The sequence below is a fragment of the Oncorhynchus nerka genome, linkage group LG14 (assembly GCF_034236695.1).
Source record: "Oncorhynchus nerka isolate Pitt River linkage group LG14, Oner_Uvic_2.0, whole genome shotgun sequence".
NCBI lineage: Eukaryota > Metazoa > Chordata > Actinopteri > Salmoniformes > Salmonidae > Oncorhynchus > Oncorhynchus nerka.
This window is the reverse complement of record NC_088409.1, coordinates 60,491,655-60,512,873: the sequence shown is the minus strand read 5'-3', so window position 1 is coordinate 60,512,873 and position 21,219 is coordinate 60,491,655. Positions and strand designations below refer to the sequence as shown.

The 21,219-nt window shown below is 45.6% G+C and overlaps 2 protein-coding genes and 2 pseudogenes across 2 annotated transcripts; 2 read left to right on the top strand and 2 right to left on the bottom strand.

Annotated features, from left to right (window-relative positions):
- The first annotated feature begins 112 nt into the window (after positions 1-112).
- Positions 113-3,236, top strand: LOC115141598 (F-box only protein 39-like). Its single transcript, XM_029680617.1, has 3 exons — positions 113-1,341; positions 2,305-2,481; positions 2,860-3,236. Exons 1-3 carry the CDS (start codon positions 196-198, stop codon positions 2,986-2,988), a joined length of 1,452 nt encoding a protein of 483 aa, XP_029536477.1. The 5' UTR covers positions 113-195; the 3' UTR covers positions 2,989-3,236.
- On the bottom strand, positions 3,184-7,843 carry LOC115141245 (tektin-1-like; annotated as a pseudogene).
- Positions 7,844-8,151: 308 nt separating this feature from the next.
- LOC115141244 (centrosomal protein of 55 kDa-like) lies at positions 8,152-9,714 on the top strand (annotated as a pseudogene).
- Positions 9,715-10,243: 529 nt separating this feature from the next.
- Positions 10,244-20,998, bottom strand: LOC115141596 (inositol polyphosphate 5-phosphatase K-like). Its single transcript, XM_029680616.2, has 13 exons — positions 20,855-20,998; positions 19,775-19,880; positions 17,361-17,465; positions 17,068-17,176; positions 16,568-16,684; positions 16,227-16,402; positions 15,713-15,824; positions 15,304-15,413; positions 12,579-12,816; positions 12,114-12,251; positions 11,945-12,028; positions 11,764-11,868; positions 10,244-11,592 (listed from the first exon to the last, which is right to left on the bottom strand). Exons 2-13 carry the CDS (start codon positions 19,867-19,869, stop codon positions 11,512-11,514), a joined length of 1,470 nt encoding a protein of 489 aa, XP_029536476.1. The 5' UTR covers positions 19,870-19,880; positions 20,855-20,998; the 3' UTR covers positions 10,244-11,511.
- Positions 20,999-21,219: the final 221 nt, after the last annotated feature.

Genomic DNA, 21,219 nt, shown 5'->3' with positions numbered 1-21,219 from the left:
TCCATTTCTTAGGTGACAAGTGGGACACATTGATGGTGACCCAACAGACACAAGCATGTGTCCTCTGCTTCTCTGTGGTACAAGTTAACTCCAGAGTCACATAGTATACATTTCAGACGACAGGCTATTCATATTTACATTTGGTGGATGAATATTGAGAGACGTTAGTGGTTTGGCAACACTTCTTCCCTGTCAATGGATTACCCCGAGGATCCAGAGGAACAGTTATCGGAGAATAAGAACGAAGAAGAGGGGGAGGATAAAGGAATAGAGATAATGGATGAGGAAGAAGGCGAGATGGAGGAAGATAAAAAGCCTAAACTGGGCTGGGCTAATCTCCCGGACGTGTGTCTGCGGCAGGTGTTCTGGTGGCTTCGTGACCGCGACCGTGTCAAGGCGGCCCTGGTCTGCCGCCATTGGCACCACGTTATGCGCTCGCCCTCCCTCTGGAGGGTTCGAAACTTCAACTTCTCCGGCCGCATCTCCAGGACCCGCCGTTTGGCGCTGGAGACGGCCGTGTGCTACGCCAAGACCTACGGCGCTTACCTGGAGGATCTGGAGATCCGCTTCTCCCACCCCCTCAACTCTCTGGTGGCCCGGCGCTTCCAGCAGACGCTGAGGACCTTCCTCGCCGCGCTGCGTAAAACCGGCGGCCGACTACGCCGCCTAACTGTCAACCACATGGCGCTGGACCGCGCCGCCTGGTGCCGAAGTGTACGCAACTCCCTGGTGCGCAGCCTCGCCTTCTACCTGCGCCGTGAGGGCTCCCGCCTTGGCTACTTGAGCCTGCGGGGGGCCCGCCTCAACCTGCCCCAGGGCCTGGAGGTACTGGAAGCTGTGGCTGCAGCTCAGCAGCACATCCACCTGGGCCGCCGGCCCGGCATCACCCACCTCAACCTGGAGGACTTCTTCTCACAGCCGTTGGCAGTCTTCGTCAGCCCCGCCTTCCCCCAGGTCATGAACCGCTTCCAGGGCCTCTGCACCCTGACCCTTAACTACAGCTGCCTGTCGGACGAGCTGCTGGCGGCCCTGTCCGCGGCGTGTAGGAGCCTGGGCGGGGGAGGGTCCCTGCAGACGTTCACCGTACGATGCCATATCCACGAGCCCCACATCCAGGTGGTCTGGGGGGATGCCTGGTCCCATCTGGCTCAGCATTGTCCCGACCTTCGGGTGCAGATCACAGTGGAGCGGATCCTCGACGTGGACAAGCTGGGGAGGATTCTGCTCAGAGAGATCCCGCTGCGCTTGCTCAGTCTCACCAGCTGCTACTTCAGTGAACAGGACTGGAGTGCCAAGCCTGCCCTTACCAGCCTAGTGCCCTGCTACAGGAGCTGTTTACAGGTGACGATTGGTTGCTCCACGGACGATTAGTAAAGCTTAAACCAAGTTTATTCCCCCATTGGGTCAATACAGCTGCATCAGACAAATATATATCCACTAGTGGATATATATTATATATCCCCCCAATTTGGACGGAGTCTCCTCCACCCTAAACATAACTTCCTGCCTAGCAATAAAGATGTAAAGTGATACAGGGAATAAACTGTTCCTTCTCACTTAATGTGACCTGACCTCGACCCCCCCTTCATCACTAATCTACGGCTCTCCACCCTTATCAGCGCCTGCCGCGTGATCGTTTCCCCCTGCACTCAGTACATTCCAAGCTTAATTGCACCACCATATACATTCCTCCGACCTATAACCACTAACTTCTGGTGTAAACCCTCGACTATGGCACCCCTCGTGTCTCTAGCATAACTAATGATTCATAATATTTAAAGTTCAGAAATCCGTACCCATCACCATCGATACACTGTAGTAGTCCGTTATGGAGCAATGATGGCCCCGGCTTGTGTGGCCATAAAGTATGTGCAGTATACGTACAGTTTATTCATGTACCCACGTTGCCTTTTTATAGCCATGCAGTTCAGACTAAGCCTAGTCCTGGAATAAGAGATTCTCCATTGAGAATGTGTTTTATTCCAGGACTCCGCTTAATCTATGTCAGGGAAACCAGCCCCAAGAGACATTTAAGTCATGACTCTAAGGGATGGATTCAATCCGTATCGCGTTAGTATCCCGGGAAACTTTTGGGTTACAGCTAAATTGAAAATGAAAAGGCAATGTTACTGCATCCACAGTAAACGCTGCATATGTCCGCTCAATTGGAAACGATCTTCACATTTTCCCGCGATATGGATTGAATCCAGCCCTAAATTGCCAATAGGGAGTCGGTGGAACTCAGTCCTTTAACGACATGAATCCATGTTGTGAATCTGTCTCCACCTCAATTCCTTGGTGTAGAAATTGAGCCTGGACCTGAACAACAGCCACGAGTCTGTGGACGAGGAGCTGCTGGAGGTGGTGCTGCTGTGCAGCCGGCTGGTCTACCTGAAGGTCTGGGCCTTTCTGGACATCAGCTTCCTGGACCGGCTGCTGCAGAAACGCCTGGAAAAGAAGACCATCCTCAGGACCATCAAGGTGAGCCAGAGCTCTGGTGAACTAGGATAAAGCCATACAGGCCTACACACCTGCATACCAATCTATGTCCTGGCATTGAAGAGATTTACTAACACAAGCTCCACACAGACCCACACTAGCCTGCTGTGTCCTCCTGCCCAGTGAACTGGGATGTTGCAGGCATTTTAAAGTTTGTTTGGGTCATTAATGAAGACGCCATCAAGCCGGGCAGTCATCTTTGTCCGTTCTTAAAGGGTCAGGTCACATTTCCTTCCTTGTACTTCTTTAAAAGCTACTGATGACACTTTGTGTGTTGCACCTAGCTATAGCAATGTGCTTGACTGTCTTATGTGAGTAACATACTGTGTGGTGTATAAGCTGCTTGTGTTTGTGTCCCAGGTGCGCATCTACACCAACAAATATGAGACTCATGATGAGGATGGGCAGCTGGAGGAGGTGTACTCTCGCTACAGACAACTCATCAACTCCGAGCTCCACTACCTCGCCATCTCCTACCCCATGCTCTGACTCCTGCCTAACAGACACAAGGGCCCAAATAGACAGCTTTATATATATAAATATATATATATAAATAATAACACCATTTAAAGTAAGAGGAAGGAAACTTCAATTTGATACACAATCATGGATGGGTCTGGCAAATACAGCACACACACACGGTGCCATCACTGTAGATATAAACACACGCTCCACAATCTGATCCTCCTTTTCTTCAAACCCAAATATTGTATTAAAATTGCTGCAAACAATACAAGCACTCCAGCTTTCCAACCTAATGTATACCTCATATTTTATTCATCAGTGAAAATGCTAGCCCGGGTATGTCAGCACAAGCTAAAGAGCCCCACTATAAAGTCAGTGTGGCCATGGTCTAGGCTTGTCCCAGATCTGTTGATGCAAGTCAGCACAAACAGATCAGGGACCAGGCTTGTCACGGTGGGAGTGGTATTCAGAAGCTGTGAGTGGAGATGGGCTGGCGGAGCTGGGTGCAGAGGACCTCGTCGATGTAGAGAGAACGGGACTGGATCTCCTCTTCCAGGATCAGCTGTGAGCGGGTCAGGGCCACCAGCTCAATCTCCGACTGGGCCTGGGCCTCTCGTAGTCTGGGGGGGGGGGGGGGGTCACTGGGTTGAAACAGCAATGGGAGGCTACTACAACTCATGGCAAATCGGCAAAACATTCAATATGTCATTCACAATACATTTAGAAGAGTCTCTTCACCAGAGATGGGTGTATCTACTGAACAGAAACGACTTGAAATGAAAGCTGTGATATCCTGTTTGTGTAACAAAATCATGAGTATGGTGAATCTCTAATCAGTGGGTTGTGTTAGGATAACTAATCTTATACATCATACAGAGCTAAAACATACTATAAAATAGCTTGAGTTGTAATGGAAGTGAAAATAGTGGTCAGAGACCCTAGACGAGTCGGAAGAGATCAGTACAGTCGACAGGAAGGTGGGGTGCAGTGAGCTCCTGGACCTCGGAGAGCAGGCGGACCTGCGCCGGGTCATGGCAGAGCTCGATGCTGGGTCTCTGGCTGCGGGCGGACAGCCGTGTCTGGGCCACCTTCAGGGGACCTGCTTTGTCTTTGATGGCCACGTGCAGGGCCTCCAGGTTCCACTCCTGGCTGGCCACCTCTGACAGAACCTTTTTAGGGAGAAAGGAGGGGAATCATTCCAGTAACTAATCATGGGGGAATCGTTCCAGTAACTGATCATGGGGGAATCGTTCCAGTAACTGATCATGGGGGAATCGTTCCAGTAACTGATCATGGGGGAATCGTTCCAGTAACTGATCATGGGGGAATCGTTCTAGTAACCGAAAGCCAACCTTCGGCCGACTAGGTGACCAAATATGCTAACGTGCCCTTGAGCAAGGCACTTAACCCTAATTGCCCCTGTAAGTCATTATGGATAAGAGCGTCTGCTACATGATGACAAAAGAATCACAGGGGAATGGCCTGGGTTATGCATATAAAGTAAGTTTTTCTTCACATTGCTGCTGACCTTTGCCAGGTGGTCCTCTAGTCCTTTGGCTGTATTGGTCTCCTGGACCTGCATCCGGAGGGCATTGCCCGTAGCGTTGTGCTGCCTGCACATGTCAGCAGCTGTCTGCTCCAGGAGGCTCTCTAGCAGAGCCCTCAGAGACAGGGAGTTGTTGTTCACGTGTTCTGCTTTTTACGATGGTGATGTTGGAGAAGGTCTCCCACTCCTCTGGTGTCACAGTGGTACTAGGATTGGATGGATTAAATGTTTTCATTTTTTTTTGTTCAGTGTGTCATGAAAGGGTGGCAGGTTAACCTGTAGAAAAGGTTTAGATACACCTTAGCCAAATACATTTCAACTCAGTTTTTCACAATTCCTGACATTAATCCTAGGTCAGTTACGATCACCACTTTATTTTAAGAATGTGGGATGTCAGAATAATAACAGAGAGAATGATTTATTTCATCAAATTGCCAGTGGGTCAGACAGTTACATGCACTCAAATAGTATTTGGTAGCATTGCCTTTAAATTGTTTAACTTGGGTCAAACGTTTCGGGTAGCCTTCCACAAGCTTCCCACAATAAGTTGGGTGAATTTTGGCCCATTCCTGACAGAACTGGTGTAACTGAGTCAGGTTTGTAGGCCTCCTTTCTCGCCCACAAATTTTCTATAGGATTGAGGTTGGGGCTTTGTGATGGCCACTCCAATACCTTCCCCATTTTTTCTCCAAACATAACGATGGTCATGATGGCCAACAGTTCTATTTTTGTTTTATCAGACCAGAGGACATTTCTCCAAAAAGTAAAATCTTTGTCCCCATGTGCAGTTGCAAACCGTAGTCTGGCTTTTTTTTATGGCGGTTTTGGAGCAGTGGCTTCTTCCTTGCTGAGCAGCCTTTCAGGTTATGTCGATATTCGACACGTTTTACTGTGGATATAGATACTTTATCTGTTTCCTCCAGCATCTTCACAAGGTCCTTTGCTGTTGTTCTGGGAATGATTTGCACTTTTCGCACCAAAGAACGCTTCTCCTTCCTGAGTGGTATGAAGGCTGCGTGGTACCATGGTGTTTATACTTGCGTACTATTGTTTGTACAGATGAACGTGGTACCTTCAGGCGTTTGGAAATTGCTTTCAAGGACAAACCAGACTTGTGGAGGTCTATAAAAAAAATTCTGAGGTCTTGGCTGACTTCTTTTGATTTTCCCATGATGTCAAGCAAAGAGTTTGAAGGTAGGCCTTGAAATACATCCACAGGTACACCTCCAATTGACTCAAATTGTGTCAATTAGCCTATCAGAAGCTTCTAAAGCAATGACAATTTTCTGAAAATTTCCAAGCTGTTTCAAGGCACACTCAACTTAGTGTATGTAAACTTCTGACCCAATAGAATTGTGATACAGTGAATTATAAGTAAAATAATCTGTCTGTAAACAATTGTTGGAAAATTGACTTGTGTCATGCACAAAGTAGATGTCCTAACCGACTTACCAAAACTATAGTTTGTTAACAAGAAATTTGTGGAGTGGTTGAAACACAGGTTGGAGTTATTAAAACTAATTTATGTAAACTTCTGACTGTAAGTAGGGTGGTTAGAGGAGGTTTTACACTGACCCCTGCTGGCTGAAGGGAATAATGCTTCCAATGGACCTACTGTATGCAGAATGCACCGACTGTTTATCACAAGGCACTGTGACAGGCCTTCTATTTCTATCTGTAGAATTAAGAGTTCCCCTGCAGGTCAAACTGCATGCTGGGTGAAGAGAAGGGATTATCTTTAGTTTGAAATAATGACATTTCCTTCATTGAATTTCCTACTGCCCCACATTACACAAAGACAAAGTGCCAACGTTTTAACCTGGTACTGCGAGTGCTGTCTGACTAGTCACGTTGTCAATATTCGGGGAGGTGTTTGTGAGGATGGAGCAGAAACTATCTGCTCTGCATGGAACTTGTCCCATAGGTCCTTCTCTAGGTAGTACTTTGCTGAGCGGTACAGTCTGGAGCCAGAACAGAAACATGCATGAGAAGCATCGCAGAGATCATGAGACGTGATCGTGTGTGCGTGTGACAAACCACCTCCTCCCCTCACCCACCTGATCTGTTCATTGGTCTGCTCCAGGGTGCGGTTCAGCAGTGATGGCACTCCCTCGATCACCTTCCTCTCCTTCACCAGTTCCCGCTCCACCGCGTCATGTACCAGGTCAATGGAAACACGCATGTTGATGGAGTACATACAATCACTTCCTACAGGTTGCGAGTTTAAGTCTCATCGCGGACAACTTTAGCATTGTAGCAAGTTTTCAACTACTTACTACTTTTTAGCTACTTTGCAACTACTTAGCATGTTAGCTAACCCTTCCCCAAACCTTAAACCTTTTAGCTAACCCTTCCCCTAACCTTAAACCTTTTAGCTAACCCTTCCCCTAACCTTAAACCTTTTAGCTAACCCTTCCCCTAACCTTAAACCTTTTAGCTAACCCTTCCCCTAACCTTAAACATTTTAGCTAATGGATTTATGTACAGAATAATAAGAACTGCTCTGAGGTTGCACTGAAGGATCTCCTTATCAGTTGGTCTTAATCTGGTGACTCTAGGTCCCTGTTTTCTCCTCCATAGATTTACTTAGATTTGTGTATTAGGTAGTTGTTGTGGAATTGTTAGATTTCTTGTTAGATATTGCTGCACTGTCAGAACTAGAAGCACAAGCATTTCGCTACACTCACAATAACATCTGCTAACCACGTGTATGTGACTATTCAAATTTATTTGTTGGAACAGTGGGCAGACTCCTTCCCACATAATTCTGCATCACTGCATTTTCCGACTGACTGATTGGGAGTTTACTTCTCACCTCTCAGTCAGGCACTGCAGGGCGACTCTGAGGGGCTCGGCACACCTCTCCATGGCTCTCTCCACCCGGCTCTTACAGGTTATCAGCACCTTAATCTCCTGGACAATCTCCTCCAGTTTCTGGTCCAGAACTTAATGTCATAGATTCTCTGCTCTGAACAGAGATAGGATGGTAGGAACGGCGTGGTTGGGTATTATGAGGGGTGATAATGTATGTGTTATTACAAAGTGGAACAGACAGACCATTCAGTTGCAGTGATGCATCAACCACTACTTTGACAGGAACGTATTCTGTTATAATCTCTATTTATTGATGTTTGCCTTACCCAGTCTCTTGTTGGCATCCCGTTGCATGCGTTTGGCTGCCATGCCACTCTCCTCTATCAGCCGTGAGTCTCTCAGAGCGTGAACGCTCAGCCTCAGCACTCCCATAATGTACTTGGTTTGCAAGTCTCCATTCTGGTGGTAGGAACTTGGGCTGAGGGTCCATCACCCTAGACATTTCTCTGCTGCAATTCTTTCAGCCTGAAGGGGGGGGGGGAGAATTCCCTTTCAATAAAGACACAACAACAACACAAATGTCACAAATAGCAATTGGCTACAGTAGCTGACTAGTATCAACAGAAAATGGATCTACACTACAGTAACGTTAGAAAGATAGAGGGTTGTCATAAAAATAAACTTCAGCAAACTAGCTAACAAACGGGGCTTGCAAGATGCCACTAAAATATAATTAGTGAACCAAATCTCTCTTCTTACCATACCTTTACTGTGCGGTGTGAAACACCGTGTTAAAAGTTGCAACAATGTTGCCTGTCTTGTCTGCAATGAATGAACTCAAGGAAAGGTTGTAAACAAACGGTTGCTAGATCAACGCAAAACACATTGCAATCTTGGCGGGGCCATCGACCGCGGGAAATGTAAAAGGTCAGCGACGTGTACATTTGGATTATATTTGCAACATCATTAACAACATCTGTACGAGGCAATTTGCTCGATAGCTTGCTATCTTAGCAACGATATCATCCAGCAACTAAAACAACTTCGCCGACAAGATAGGCAGAAAGGCTGTGTTGCTCCAGAAAGGATATGGAGATCAATAAACTCAGAAAGGAGAATGCATATCTGAGGAAGTCATTGGATGAGCTGTCTCGTCAGAAAGAAGAACCATCAGAATCTGAAAATAGCAAGCGTGTACTAGAGAAAATCCTGTCACTGGAGCCTCTACGGGAGAAGAACACTCAGCAGCTACTGGCCAGGGACCAGGAAATCTGCTCTCTTTGCCTGCAGGCCCATGTGGCAGGGGGCAGGACAGTGGCCGGTCTGCAGGCCCAGATAGACCACTATGTCAGGGAGGCGGAGCAGAGACGCAATAAACTTCCAGTCACTCCAAGCTGAGACAGAGGACGTTAAGAACAAGCTGGTGTCCATGTCTGCTAAGTGCCAGGAGCTGGAGAGTAGTAGATCTGGCGCTGGGTTGCAGAGCTGCCCATCAGATGGACAGGTGCTCACCACCAGTACTGCAATGAGCCACGACCACCTCAGAGATGCCCTGGAAAAGAACCAGCAGTGGCTGGCCTACGACCAGCAGAGAGAGGCGCACGTGTTGGCTCGGGTGTTTGGGCTGGAACAGCAGCTAAACCAAGCCAAGCAGGCCCTCGCACAGCAGCATAAAGACACCCATTCAGAAGAGAGGTCAGTGCAGATACAGAAGCACTATGAGATATTGTTACTGACGACCAAGAAGGAGCCGGAAGCTCCGAGAGAGCAGGTCAATACAGCCCAGAGACAACCGTCTGAGCTGCAGTGCAGGTATGAGGAGAAGCAGAGAGAGGTGTGGCAGCAGCTCCAGGCGGAGAGGCTGAGTATCCGGCAGAGTGTCCAGAAGGAGAAGCGCCGCTCTGGGGACAGAGAGAGCCGTCTGTGGGGTGACATGGAGGAGCTCCAGGCTAGACTAGAGGAAAAGGAGATGAGGTCTGCTGAGCTCCTGGTACAGGTGAATCTACTGCAGAAATCCCTACTGAGACTGCACGAGGAGCAGAAACGGGTCACAATTCTGGAGCAGCAGATCCAGGTGTCCGGCCAAAGACCCGGAGGATGAGAAGCGAGACTGTCAGTATTTACAACAACAGCTCCACAAGGTGTTGGAGTTGCGCAAGGCAAAGGACCACGTCACCAAACACGAGTCAGAGAAGGGGCAGAGGGAGTTGTCCGGCCTGTACGATGCCAGCGCTCACAGCAGATCCCCAGCACCCCTGAAGCCGTCCAAAGAGAGCTTCACCTCTCCCTCTCAGGTCGTCAACCAGCTGGACGAGAGCTTCTTAGTGTCCCAGCTGTCGAGCCCAGTACCCCACCGAGAGCTGCTGGCCCACCTCGAGCACCGTCTGTAAACACTGGGCTGTACAGGGGCTGGGAGCATACAAGTAAGCCTAGATCTATCCTATCTATTTAGATTCTAGTCATTCAATTGTTATGGCTGGGAGTACCCACTCCAATAAGTAGTCTGGAATAGGCTAGAGATGACATTTTACTATTCTAAAACGTGCTAAATGTCACTTCCCTTTTCAAAATGTTTTAGGTGGTGCAAACGCAAGCTGTAATGTCATGGTTACTTTGGGCACTGCGTCTGTGTTGAGAAAAGTAAAACCTCAAGTCAACCTGTATGTCAATGTACCTTGGTCCTGGACCGGATTGGCGATCAAACTGGAAATGGCGCTTACTGTATACTGTAAGGAACATTGCTTCAAGCAAATGAGTTGATCAATCTATTTATTTTATAAAGCCCTTCATAACTGTTGGAACTATTTACTTTTATATTTCTCTCTCTGATGTTTTTCCTCTTTGACTAAAGTGTGAATGTTGTTCCGAATGTCCGTGTATTATTGTCCTCCTAGCAGAAATCTTCTAAATACCCGTTCATAAAATGTTTTAAAAAAAGCTTTATTTTTATATTAAATGTAATTTCTCGTTTCCAGCTAAAGACGACAACATAAACACAGTGTAGACTACATTGTATCAAAGGTTTAAAAATGACTTGTTGCAATTTCTATTCCAGACTAGTGCTAAATGACAGGCATCATTCATTTACATGTTTTATTTCAGCTTTAAATAGGTTACAGTATCATATTTGTTTTCATTCATTTACCACATGTTACTGAGAAAATAGAGCACTCCTAATTTTCAATATACTGTAAATACAGAGTCAATGTACAAGCGTTTAAAATAAGCAAGTAGACTTTTGAACAGGTCTCGCTTATGCTGAAATTGGTCCAAAAAAAAGTACAAGAAGTTCTATAGATTAAATGTTGATGCGTACAGAACAAGAAAGACTTGCATATTTTTTAAGAATAAGAACAATATAATCATTTTCAAACACACCAATAGATAATCAAATAGGAATTCTATAGTTTTGTACCAAAGCATCCATTGAACAGTTAGACTGGTTGTTGAAGCCACTGTTTTCTTAGATAACTTTTCATCCCCAATCATACATACTTGAACCACAATGACTTCAATAAATACCTAAACCAGTAACACACATCTATAAAAAGGGCATGGTCATGAATGTGAACAAGAACAAATTGTGCGATATATTTCTCGGAATGGCACAGCACAGCACAGCACAGCGCGTTTTGTTAGCGGAGGGAAAATGTAAATGTATCAACCATTATTTAAAACAATGTCGTATTCATGCATTAACAATACCATTATATGATTGGTCGAATTCTCAAGTGAAACAGCCACGACTCTGAAGTTAATGTTAGACTTCTGTACAACCTACCTGGAACATCTGACAATGTCCAATGTGTTCTGTATCAATCCCAGAGACAGAACACACAACAAAAAAATACACTGGGCAAAAACACTGAACCTTTCTTAAAACGATACTGCCAATATCTCTCCGCAACTGATTTTAAAAGCGGGATCAACACCTGAACAGAACTTAAATAAACGCGTAGCTTACTGTTATTACTGTTGCCACAACTGGCAGCGGAGAACAAGACAGAAACAGTTATGATTCATTAAAAACAAAGTGCACTGGCCTACAGTTAGGTAACATTCCATGACTTCAGCAGCACCACAGCTTGCAGACAGGCCAAAGGTCAAATGTGTAACAGCATCGACAGACAGACAGTGTTAAGAGGTCATGTTTGGTCCAGCAATAAAGTCTGGTCCACTCACAGGTCCTAACTGGCTGTGGCCCTTTCAAGGCCGTCGATGTTCTCCGGCGCGATACCTTCCTCAACGGCCACCTTGGACTCGTGTACCTGAAATCAGACGGAGACATTTCGACATTCAAACTCCAATATTTTTAGTCCAGGAGTTCTAGGACTAGGCTGAAGCTGCATCCAGAAAACTGACCCAAAATGCATGAACGTTAGTATGTATATTCTTCTGTCTGGACTGTTCTTGGTGGCTTACAGTAAACCTGCACTTACCTTAAAGGGTGAGCTAATACCCACAATGCATTGGAGCGTACTGCAGTAATAGCAGAGCACGCACTCCCCTCCCAGCGCCGGAATCTCATCCTTGCTCACATAGACCTGGGTAAACACAGAAACATATTCAAGCATCTCCATGTCATCAAACACAAAAAAGACGCGCGCGCAGTCATATTACCTGGGTGAGCTCGTCATTAAACGAGACCTCATCATCCTTCACCCAGGTGTAGGTAATGTAGTCCGAAACACTCCTGAATCCCACCTGTAACACACAAACACAGACCTGTTAAAAACTACACAGACCACACTTCTATGATTCAAAAGAACAGGGTTACGTCGACTCTGACCTTGAAGAGGCCGATCCAGTCCCAGGCGCTAGAAGGGAAGGGCTGGAGGGGGCTGTAGATCACCATGGCGTCAAAGTCGGCGCTCCATTCACCCTCGGCACACACGCGCACCAACGGCACCTCGTACATCTTCCTCAACTACAGCGTGGGGATAGACAGGAGGGAACGGCAGAACAAACGGAGGGAAGAGGTAGTCAGGATTGGCTAGAGGGTGAAGGAGTATAAAGGCAGTATATTTGCATCATACGGTTTCGTTATAAAGAGTCACGTTGGAAAAGAAGACCAGGGCCTGTATTCAAAAAGCGCCTCAGAGTAGGAGTGCTGATCTTGGGTCAGTAAGTGTCGCCTCTTAGATCACAATGAATAACATATGGACAGGAAGGAACTGATTTTAGATCAGCACTGCTACTTTTAAGACTCTGTTCATACGGTCTCAGATGTGGGAAATGCCGCTGCCTCAGTCACCTCCAAGGTAAAGATGCCGATGACAGGCTTGTGGTCGCTGACGCCGTACTCCATGTTGCTGGTGTACGAATCCTGCTTGAGTTTCAGAGGGAACTCTTCCTCCTCCTGCTGATTCTTGGTGTTCTTCTCATCCAGACCAGAGTCCCTGTCCTCGTCCTTTTCCTCCTCTGGGGGTGGCTCTTTAGGCTTCACCCTCCACAGGATCCGGTCTGTCCAGGCCGGCTTACGCATCTTACCACTGGGCAGGCAGACAGACGGGCGGACGAGAGAAGAGACACAGATTTAGTGAGAGAGCGAGAGGAAAGAATGATTAAGTCAGAATGGGAGAGATGGAGAGGAACCGGCAAACGGACAAGCGAAGAGATTTAGTGAGAGACAAACAAGATGTGGAGAAACAGAAAGACCAAGTTCCAAATGAACTAGTATATCACTTAGAATGCATGCCCAATACATTGAATCATTCTAGCAGTCTGCTAGTATGGATATTTGAACAAAGCCTGTGAGAGAATGACATGAGAGTGTGTTAGAGATGGAGAAAGTATGACGAAGTATCTCATAAGGTAGCTGGATTTCTTTAGCGTTTCCGCCATCTCAGTGTTACTTCAGTCTGCTCTACATGATGGATCAGATTCCGCAGTGCTTTGTATCCTTTCATATTCCTCATTAGTCGTCTCTCATAGCGGATTAGTTTTCCATTCTGTCTCACTGGGTGACTCATACAGTGAGTGCCCTCTTTATTGTACTGATTAGTGCACAGAGGTGGAGGCCGTAAGTATTGACACTGACACACACACACAAACATTAATAAATACATACTGTACAGATAAGTGCATTGGAAAGTATTCAGACCCCTTGACTTTTTGCACATTTTGTTACGTTACAGCCTTATTCTAAAATTGATCAAAAGTATCGTTTCCCTCATGAATATACACACAATACCCCATTATGACAAAGCGAAAACATGGTTGTAGACATTTTTGCAAATGTATAAAAAAAACAGATACCTTATTTACATAAGTATTCAGACCCTTTGCTTTGAGACTCAAAATTGATCTCAGGTGCATCCTGTTTCCATTGATTAACCTTGAGATGTTTCTACAACTTGATTGGAGTCCACCTGTGGTAAATTCAATTGATTGGACCTGATTTGGAAAGGCTCACACCTGTCTATATAAAAAGGTCCCACAGTTTGGTGGCAGCATGTCTGTATAAAGGTCCCATGAAGCATGGTGGCAGCATCATGCTGTGGTGATGTTTTCCAGCGGCAGGGACTGGGAGACTAGTCCGGATCGAGGGAAAGATGAACGGAGCAAAGTACAGAGAGATCCTTGATGAAGTCCTGAGCGCTCTGGATCAGGTTCTCAGACTGGGGCGAAGGGATCACCTTCCAATAGGACAACGACCCTAAGCACACAGCCAAGACAATACAGGAGTGGCTTCGGCACAAGTCTCTGAATATCCTTGAGTGGCCCAGCCAGAGCCCGGACTTGAACCCGATCGAACATCTCTGGAGAGACCTGAAAATAGCTGCGCAGCAACGCTCCCCATCCAACCTGACAGAGCTTGAGAGGATCTGCAGAGAAGAATGGGAGAAACTCCCCAAATGCCAAGCTTGTAGCGTCATACCCAAGAAGACTCAAGGCTATAATCTCTGCCAAAGGTGCTTCAAAGTACCGTTTATTTTATTTGATACATTTGCTAGAATTTCTAAAAACCTGTTTTTGCTTTGTCATTATGGGGTATTGTGTGTAGATTTATGAGGGGGGCAATTGAATCAATTTTAGAATAAGGCTGTAACCAAATGTGGGAAAGTCAAGGGGTCTGAATACTTTTCCCGAATGCTCTGCATATAGCGATTCGTTACAACTATATAGTGAACAATCCACGCGGCAGGGAAGGAGGTTGTGCTGTATATAGCCAGCAACCATGCCTGTTATAAACTGACAGCTGCTTACGCCCACACAGAGGCAATGGTACAGTCGGCTAGCAAAGCTGCTCTCTCTCTCCGTATGAGGGTGAATGGTATTGTGGGAGTTAAATGAATTAGGCTTAACAAATCCAGAACACTGTGTCCACTGAGAATGGCAGCCACCTCCGCACAATGCTGATACGCTTCAATGGGGATTTTCCACCGGCTTCATGTGGAGAATAAAGCAACTTTGATATACCGTATGTGCTGTTAGAGACAACTGTGTTAGCTGTAGAAAACCCCAGAAGCACGCACGCACACACAAACACACACACAAAGAGAGCACAAGGTCTGGGGTTCTGTAGGCACCATTTTGTGGGAGAGAGGGGCATTTTGACTTTCCAGTGCAAAAATCTATCCGTCACTGCTTTGCAAACCGTTTTAGTGGACTTATTGTGCAGGAGAAGAATACTGCTTAAGGGGGATTAGGGGGGTGGGGGGGAATTAAGAGAGGGGTGTTTTGAACAGCTTACTGGAAACCAAACCATGTCCCGTGGGGCCTGTGAAGTCAAAAGAGAGCAGAGTTGAGCATTTGAAAAAATGGTGTCTTGTAAGGAGAGCAGGAGTCAGCTCAGCAAAAGCAAGCAGGAAAGATGACACGAAAGTGACAATGCTGAAAGAGTGATGCTTTGTCGAGCCAAAGAGTAATACACATCAGGAGAGAAAGTGTGTGTGTGTGTGTCAGTGACTGTCTGTGCACGCATAACTCGGTGTGCGAGTGTTCCCATACGCCTGTCATTGAACGTCAGCCATTACCTGCTGTCATAGCAGTCAGAGAACCTGTCGAATTTGTAGGTTGGTTGAAAGTCCAGAGGTCCCTCGTCAAACTCCTGCAGGAGAGCCTCCGTCTTCTTCATCATGGTCAGCTGATACAACCACACGGAATGACAACAAAAGCATTACATTCAACATCCTCAGGAAATACGATGGCGGCATCCCAAATAGCACCCTATTCCCTTTATAGTGCACTTCTTTTGGATCAGAGCCCCATGGGCCCTGGTCAAAAGTAGTGCACAATGAAGTGAACAGGGTGCCATTTGTACATCCCATGTCTTACATGCATGAGAACAAGATAGCTAACTGTACGTGTGTAAAATGAAAAGCCAATCTATGTATAGTATGGTCCAAGATAGAGCAAAACAAATGCATCCCTCATGAGTCTGACCTGGTCTTTGCTCCACAGCAAGTTGAACTTATGGCTGGTGATGCAGTTGCGCAAAAAATGCATGCCGTGGTCTTGGATGCGGAAGTTCAAATCCCCAAACCAAAAGACCAACCTGAGAGAGGGAGGGAATGAGAGAGAGAGAGAGGGAGGGAATGAGAGAGAGAGGGAGGGAATGAGAGAGAGAGGGAGGGAATGAGAGAGAGAGGGAGGGAATGAGAGAGAGAGAATGAGAGAGAGAGGGAGGGAATGAGAGAGAGAGGGAGGGAATGAGAGAGAGAGGGAGGGAATGAGAGAGAGAGGGAGGGAATGAGAGAGAGAGGGAGGGAATGAGAGGGAGAGGGAGAGAGAGCGCGAGCGCGAGCGGGCTCAATGTGAACATTCAACACAGAGAGCACAGTAGTACTTAAAATCATATCACAAGCAGATGTCAAGCTTCTCCATTTATAATACCGAAGCAGCAACTGTGTGAATATAGGAAAAAACACTCACTCAACTGCGTTTAATGTATACTGACTTGTGGTCGAGGATGTGCGGGGTCTTTTTGGGGTCAAAGGTCTGCGTGTCCAGGATGTACTCGAACTCGTCGACGCGCTGCGAGGCGTACTGCATGTGTGCCGCCAGGTGACAGTTAAGGAAGCAGAGCATGTGGCCGTAGAAAGACAGGCGGATGGACACCCCGCCTTTATTCCCCTGTTGGGCGCAAGGTCAATCAATCAAATGTATGAAAAGCCATTTTTTTTTACATGAGGCTCACACACAAAGCCTTATAGGTGCATTTATAACACTTTTAGTGCATTATAACACTCGCTATAAGCTGTCATAATAACTAATAACACCCACTGAGCCTGATCTTACCCAATAGCCGGAGATGCCTGTGCGAGAGTAGGTGTCCTGGATGTCTCTAATGAATGGAACGTGGGCCAGTTTGGAGAAGAACAGCAGTAGGAGGCCCTGCATGCGGATGGAGGACACCTGCAACACAACAAGTTACCAGACACCCTGAGATCGCTTCATCTAAACCTGGGCTATTTTCAGACTCTTTTAAGTATCCTGGAGAAAGACCAGGATGAAAAGGCAAAACCTGGGCCATTTTCAGACTCTTTTAAGTATCCTGGAGAAAGACCAAGATGAAAAGGCAAACTCAGAAGTGTGGAAGCGAAGTGGCACATAAAGAAGCTAACGATATCACTTTGAAAGACAAGGAGGTGAAAATAAACGGAGGACAAACTACGTTGGGAGCACATTCTTCTGTTGCTTCAGACTAAGGTTGGTGGCATGAAACTTGATCAAACCGGTCTATGGGGCTGGAGTGGTATTGTTAGGTGTTATGAAGCCATATTGTCCTACTGTTGTACCTTCAGGTAGCCTCGTGGTGCCAGGCTGGACATGAAGAGATGGCTCCAGGAGTCCTCAACAGCCATGTCTATGATGAACCTGTGAGGAGCAGAGTACACCTCCTGGAGACTAGAAAACACACACACACACACACACACAGATTATAACTAATAAACTTACTGAAGCATTTTCACCATGCCACTTAGAAAGAACTTTGTACACTTTACACAGTAAAAAACAGATTTTCCTGTCATGCCATTGTACTGTGTCTTAATCAATATCCAATCAGCGTGCAGTAGCTCCGCAACCCCACCCAATCACGTAGAGGTCTGGGGTCTTTGGGGAGTTCAGGTGAAGCAAGGAGCTGATGTCATCTGGAGGATCAGCTGTAGCAACATTCCACGTGACCATGTGAAGCCTGGAGGGAGCGAGAGAGAGAGAACGAGAGGGGGGTTAGAGGGGCGATGGAACGCAAGAGAGGGAAAGAAAGAGGGAGCAAGAAAGGGAGAGAGAGAGTACAGCAGATTATGATTCACTTGCACAGCAGCTTTCCACCAAACTCATTTGAGCAAAAGCCTGACAAATGGGACTGCAACTTTCAGAAGCTTATTTAGTTACACAACATCATGTTTAGCCAGTCTTTAATGGACCGTGGTGGTTGATAAAGCCTATTCACATCTCTAACCATAGCCTAAATCAATTCAGATACTGTGAATGAAGAACACTTCTCAACGAGGAACTAAGCCAATCCCTTTCCATGTCCTAAGCACAGAAATAAAACAAACACTGAACATTGACTTATGATCTCTATGGTCCTAACATCATAACCTTTCAGTTCTGTTGACAAAAGGGCATTTTGTGTCATCCAATCAAAAAAAAGGATAAGCGTGCCAGAGATTACGATCCAGAACGGAAGAGACCACCACACACTGCCTGCTCTGAGCTCAAGAGGCTGATCAAACAAGGGTCCAAAGCCTAAAATCAAGACATGAAAAATGTGTCTAACTTCTCGACCAACTCAGACCCTCTGCACTCAGATAACCGACAAAATTGGAATAAAATGGAGAAGTCATTGCTGGACATTTTAGTCAAGAAGAATCATTAGTATCCAGTTTTACGATACTTTGTGTTCATCAACTAAACCCTTGCAGCGAAGAACCATATGCAATGCATTTGGATTGAAAACAAATCATATGACCTTATAAAGACAGAGGAAGTGGAGGTCAAGTTGCAATAAGGCCAAAGAGAACAGAAAAGAGGAACTCTTTCCTATCATGTCCACCTGAAGTTCTCTTTCTTGAGAAGGTTGGCCCTTTTACCACAGATGAGGAAGGTGTTGTCCAAGCTGCCTACCACCTGCTCTTGGAGCTGGGGCGAGGGGTACAGGTCGTCCACGCAGGTCATGAGCTGGGCAAGGCGCTGGCGCAGCAGTAGGCGGCTGCCTGAGGACTGGGTGGCAGAGCTGGCTATGCTGTACGAGCGGACGCGCCCTACGAGCGAACCGAACAACCGGCAGACCTCATCCATTGTGTGTGATCTTCTGGAAGGAATCTCAGTGTCGGGAAGAGATGAGGAAAATATGCAGGACTAAACTGATGCGATGAGAGGTTCAGGCAGGTGATTCTTCCTTGTTTACAAGGGGAACATTTCACTGCAGATCACTAGTTTCTCCTTTAATGGAGATTTGGATACTTGAATCTTTGCAGAGGTCATAGGCAGGGTCTTCTACAGTGGTCCAACTACAGATGTATGTCCTTGGCGATTCTTTCTTGTGCCAAGATCCATCAAAGGGAGACCCTCATCACAGCACTTCCCCTTGGCATCATGTGCGAGTCTGAATCTGATATGAAAGACCATACCGAACTCCTGCTGTCACCAAAGCACAGAAATGGCTACAGATTCAAAGGTCCTGTCTTAGAATTCCTTACGGTATAACAGGTGGAAGAAGAGCAGCTAGGACATATCTCAAGACTATTGTACGCTTTAGACGGAGCAATGATGCCTTACATAAAATCCAGCCTCTGGAAGTGAATGAGAGACATAAGAATATTTTTGGAGGGTCTGAAGTAGACTGAGAAGGATTACGGGCTAAGCAGAATCAAGAAGGGGCCACATGAGACCCACTATGTGAAAACCAACCCCTTAATGTTAGAAAATGTATCTTAGTCCAATAATTTGCTTAACACCCATCCAGAATGAGGAAACTGGGCAAGGCTTAAAGAGAAAGACAAAGTGGCAGTGGTGGTGGTGGACTTTGGGGCCCAATCATCTGCTTTATTGAACTTTCCTCTGATTTGGAAAGAGTGGCATGGATGATATCTCTAATATGTGTGGGAATGCAATGCACTGGCAAACCTAATCACAATAATACTAAAGTATTGTGCTCTCAGCTATGTATTGGGTGCTGGCACTGCCAGACAATGTGACGTTAAACTGTGTTCTGTCTGGAGGAATACAGACCTAATAAGGAAATAGTAAGCCTGTGTGCATACACTAGAATGACATGTTTGAATTGCCTACACAGATATCAGATAACCAACAATCCAACCATGTGCAGTTCTTTGTCAGGTCAAATGCTATGCTGCCTGTATTGCTGAATATGACTCTGTGTGCGGTGTCCATTAACCATAAACAAATTAAATGTGCAGTGTCTCCTTATGCACAAAACATGCTCTCTAATCAAAGTTGTTAGCCGGAGCTCATATGACCACAAGGGGACATTCAAACCTGAAAGTGTCTTCGTCGCAGCAGTTCTTCTCCATGCTGACTGAGTTCTTGACTTGTGACTGGGGGTTTTCCTTGGTATCATCGTCATTCTCCATAATCTCACCAGCTGCAAAATCATGGAATTATGATAGCATTAAAAACAACAACCTCAAGGAATCATGATAACGTTACAAACAACAAACTCGTGATATGAAAGCACAGCAATATGTTTTCTGAATAAACATTTTAAAAGTATTGAATGTCAAGACAGGAACCCTAGCTTGCTAGCTAATGTAAAATAGGGTCCACTGCTCATGACGTCATTTCTAGTGGTGTAAAGTACTTAAGTAAAAATACTTTAACAAGTACTACTTAAGTCTTTTTGGGGGGTATCTGTACTTTACTATTCATATTTTTGACAACTTTTACTTCACTACAATCCTAATGACAATATTGTACTTTTTACTCCATATATTTTCCCTGATACCCAAAAGTACTCGTTACATTTTGAATGCTTAGCAGGAAAGGAAAAAGATCAAATTCAAGAGGTGTTAGCCTCTGGCTATCCTTAACTTTTTTTTAAACAAGAAAATGGCGCCGTCTGGTTTGCTTAATATAAGCAATTTTACATTATTTATACTTTTACAAGTACTTTTGATACTTACGAATATTTAAAAACAGATACTTTTAGACTTTCACTCAAGTAGTATTTTACTTGGTGACTTTCACTTTTACTTGAGTCATTTTCTATTAAGGTATCTTTACTTTTACTCAAGTGTGACAGTACTTTTTCCACCACTGGTAATTTCGGACATCAATATTTGCTCATCTGACCCCCCTGCTAACTAGCTTGATAGTTACAGTATAGTAGCTGCATGCAAACAACACTCTGAATTGCAAACGTTCAACGTTACATTGTGTTCTCTGAATTGCCATTTCTGAACGTTAGGAATGTTTTTACACAGTAGATAAATTAGCTACCCAAGTTATTCGCTAGCAATTAGCGTAGTTCCTTTAAATTAGCTAGCTATTGTATCTGTGTTTAGGCTTACAACCGATTAAAATATAGAACAAATAATACATGTACACTGTTCTTACTACCTGGCAATGCCTGTTGTTTTGTCGTAGCCTACTCTCACTCGGATTACAGACATTTGCACGAAAAAAAAAGACAATTGGGTGAGATTACGCAACACACTTTGTTTACATTTTGCACATGCACTTCCTCAAAGAAGAGCTTCTACTTCTATGGTGCTATGGCAGCCCGTAAACAAGCATTAGAGGTGAATGCCCCCACCTACTGTATGGATGGTAAACTATATACAAATATATTCATTATAGGAGAGGGATAAAAACGGCATCATACAAAAATAAACACATTCCAATTCGAGTCACATCCCTGTGAGGGCAGAACATCCGTTGACAGGATTTTATGCAACGCCTTGGCTGTAAACTCAAGAGTCCCA

What these genes read in the sequence shown, in the direction of transcription:
- LOC115141598 (XM_029680617.1), top strand. Translation starts at nt 196, where the DNA reads ATGGATTACCCCGAGGATCCAGAGGAACAGTTATCGGAGAATAAGAAC. An exon ending in GCTACAGGAGCTGTTTACAG is followed by an intron (nt 1,342 to 2,304) that starts GTGACGATTGGT and finishes TCCTTGGTGTAG; the next exon opens with AAATTGAGCCTGGACCTGAA. An exon ending in CCATCCTCAGGACCATCAAG is followed by an intron (nt 2,482 to 2,859) that starts GTGAGCCAGAGC and finishes TTTGTGTCCCAG; the next exon opens with GTGCGCATCTACACCAACAA.
- LOC115141596 (XM_029680616.2), bottom strand. Translation starts at nt 19,869, where the DNA reads ATGGAGAATGACGATGATACCAAGGAAAACCCCCAGTCACAAGTCAAG. An exon ending in TGCGACGAAGACACTTTCAG is followed by an intron (nt 17,466 to 19,774) that starts GTTTGAATGTCC and finishes CGCTCCCTCCAG; the next exon opens with GCTTCACATGGTCACGTGGA. An exon ending in TCTGACTGCTATGACAGCAG is followed by an intron (nt 12,817 to 15,303) that starts GTAATGGCTGAC and finishes CTGCCTGCCCAG; the next exon opens with TGGTAAGATGCGTAAGCCGG.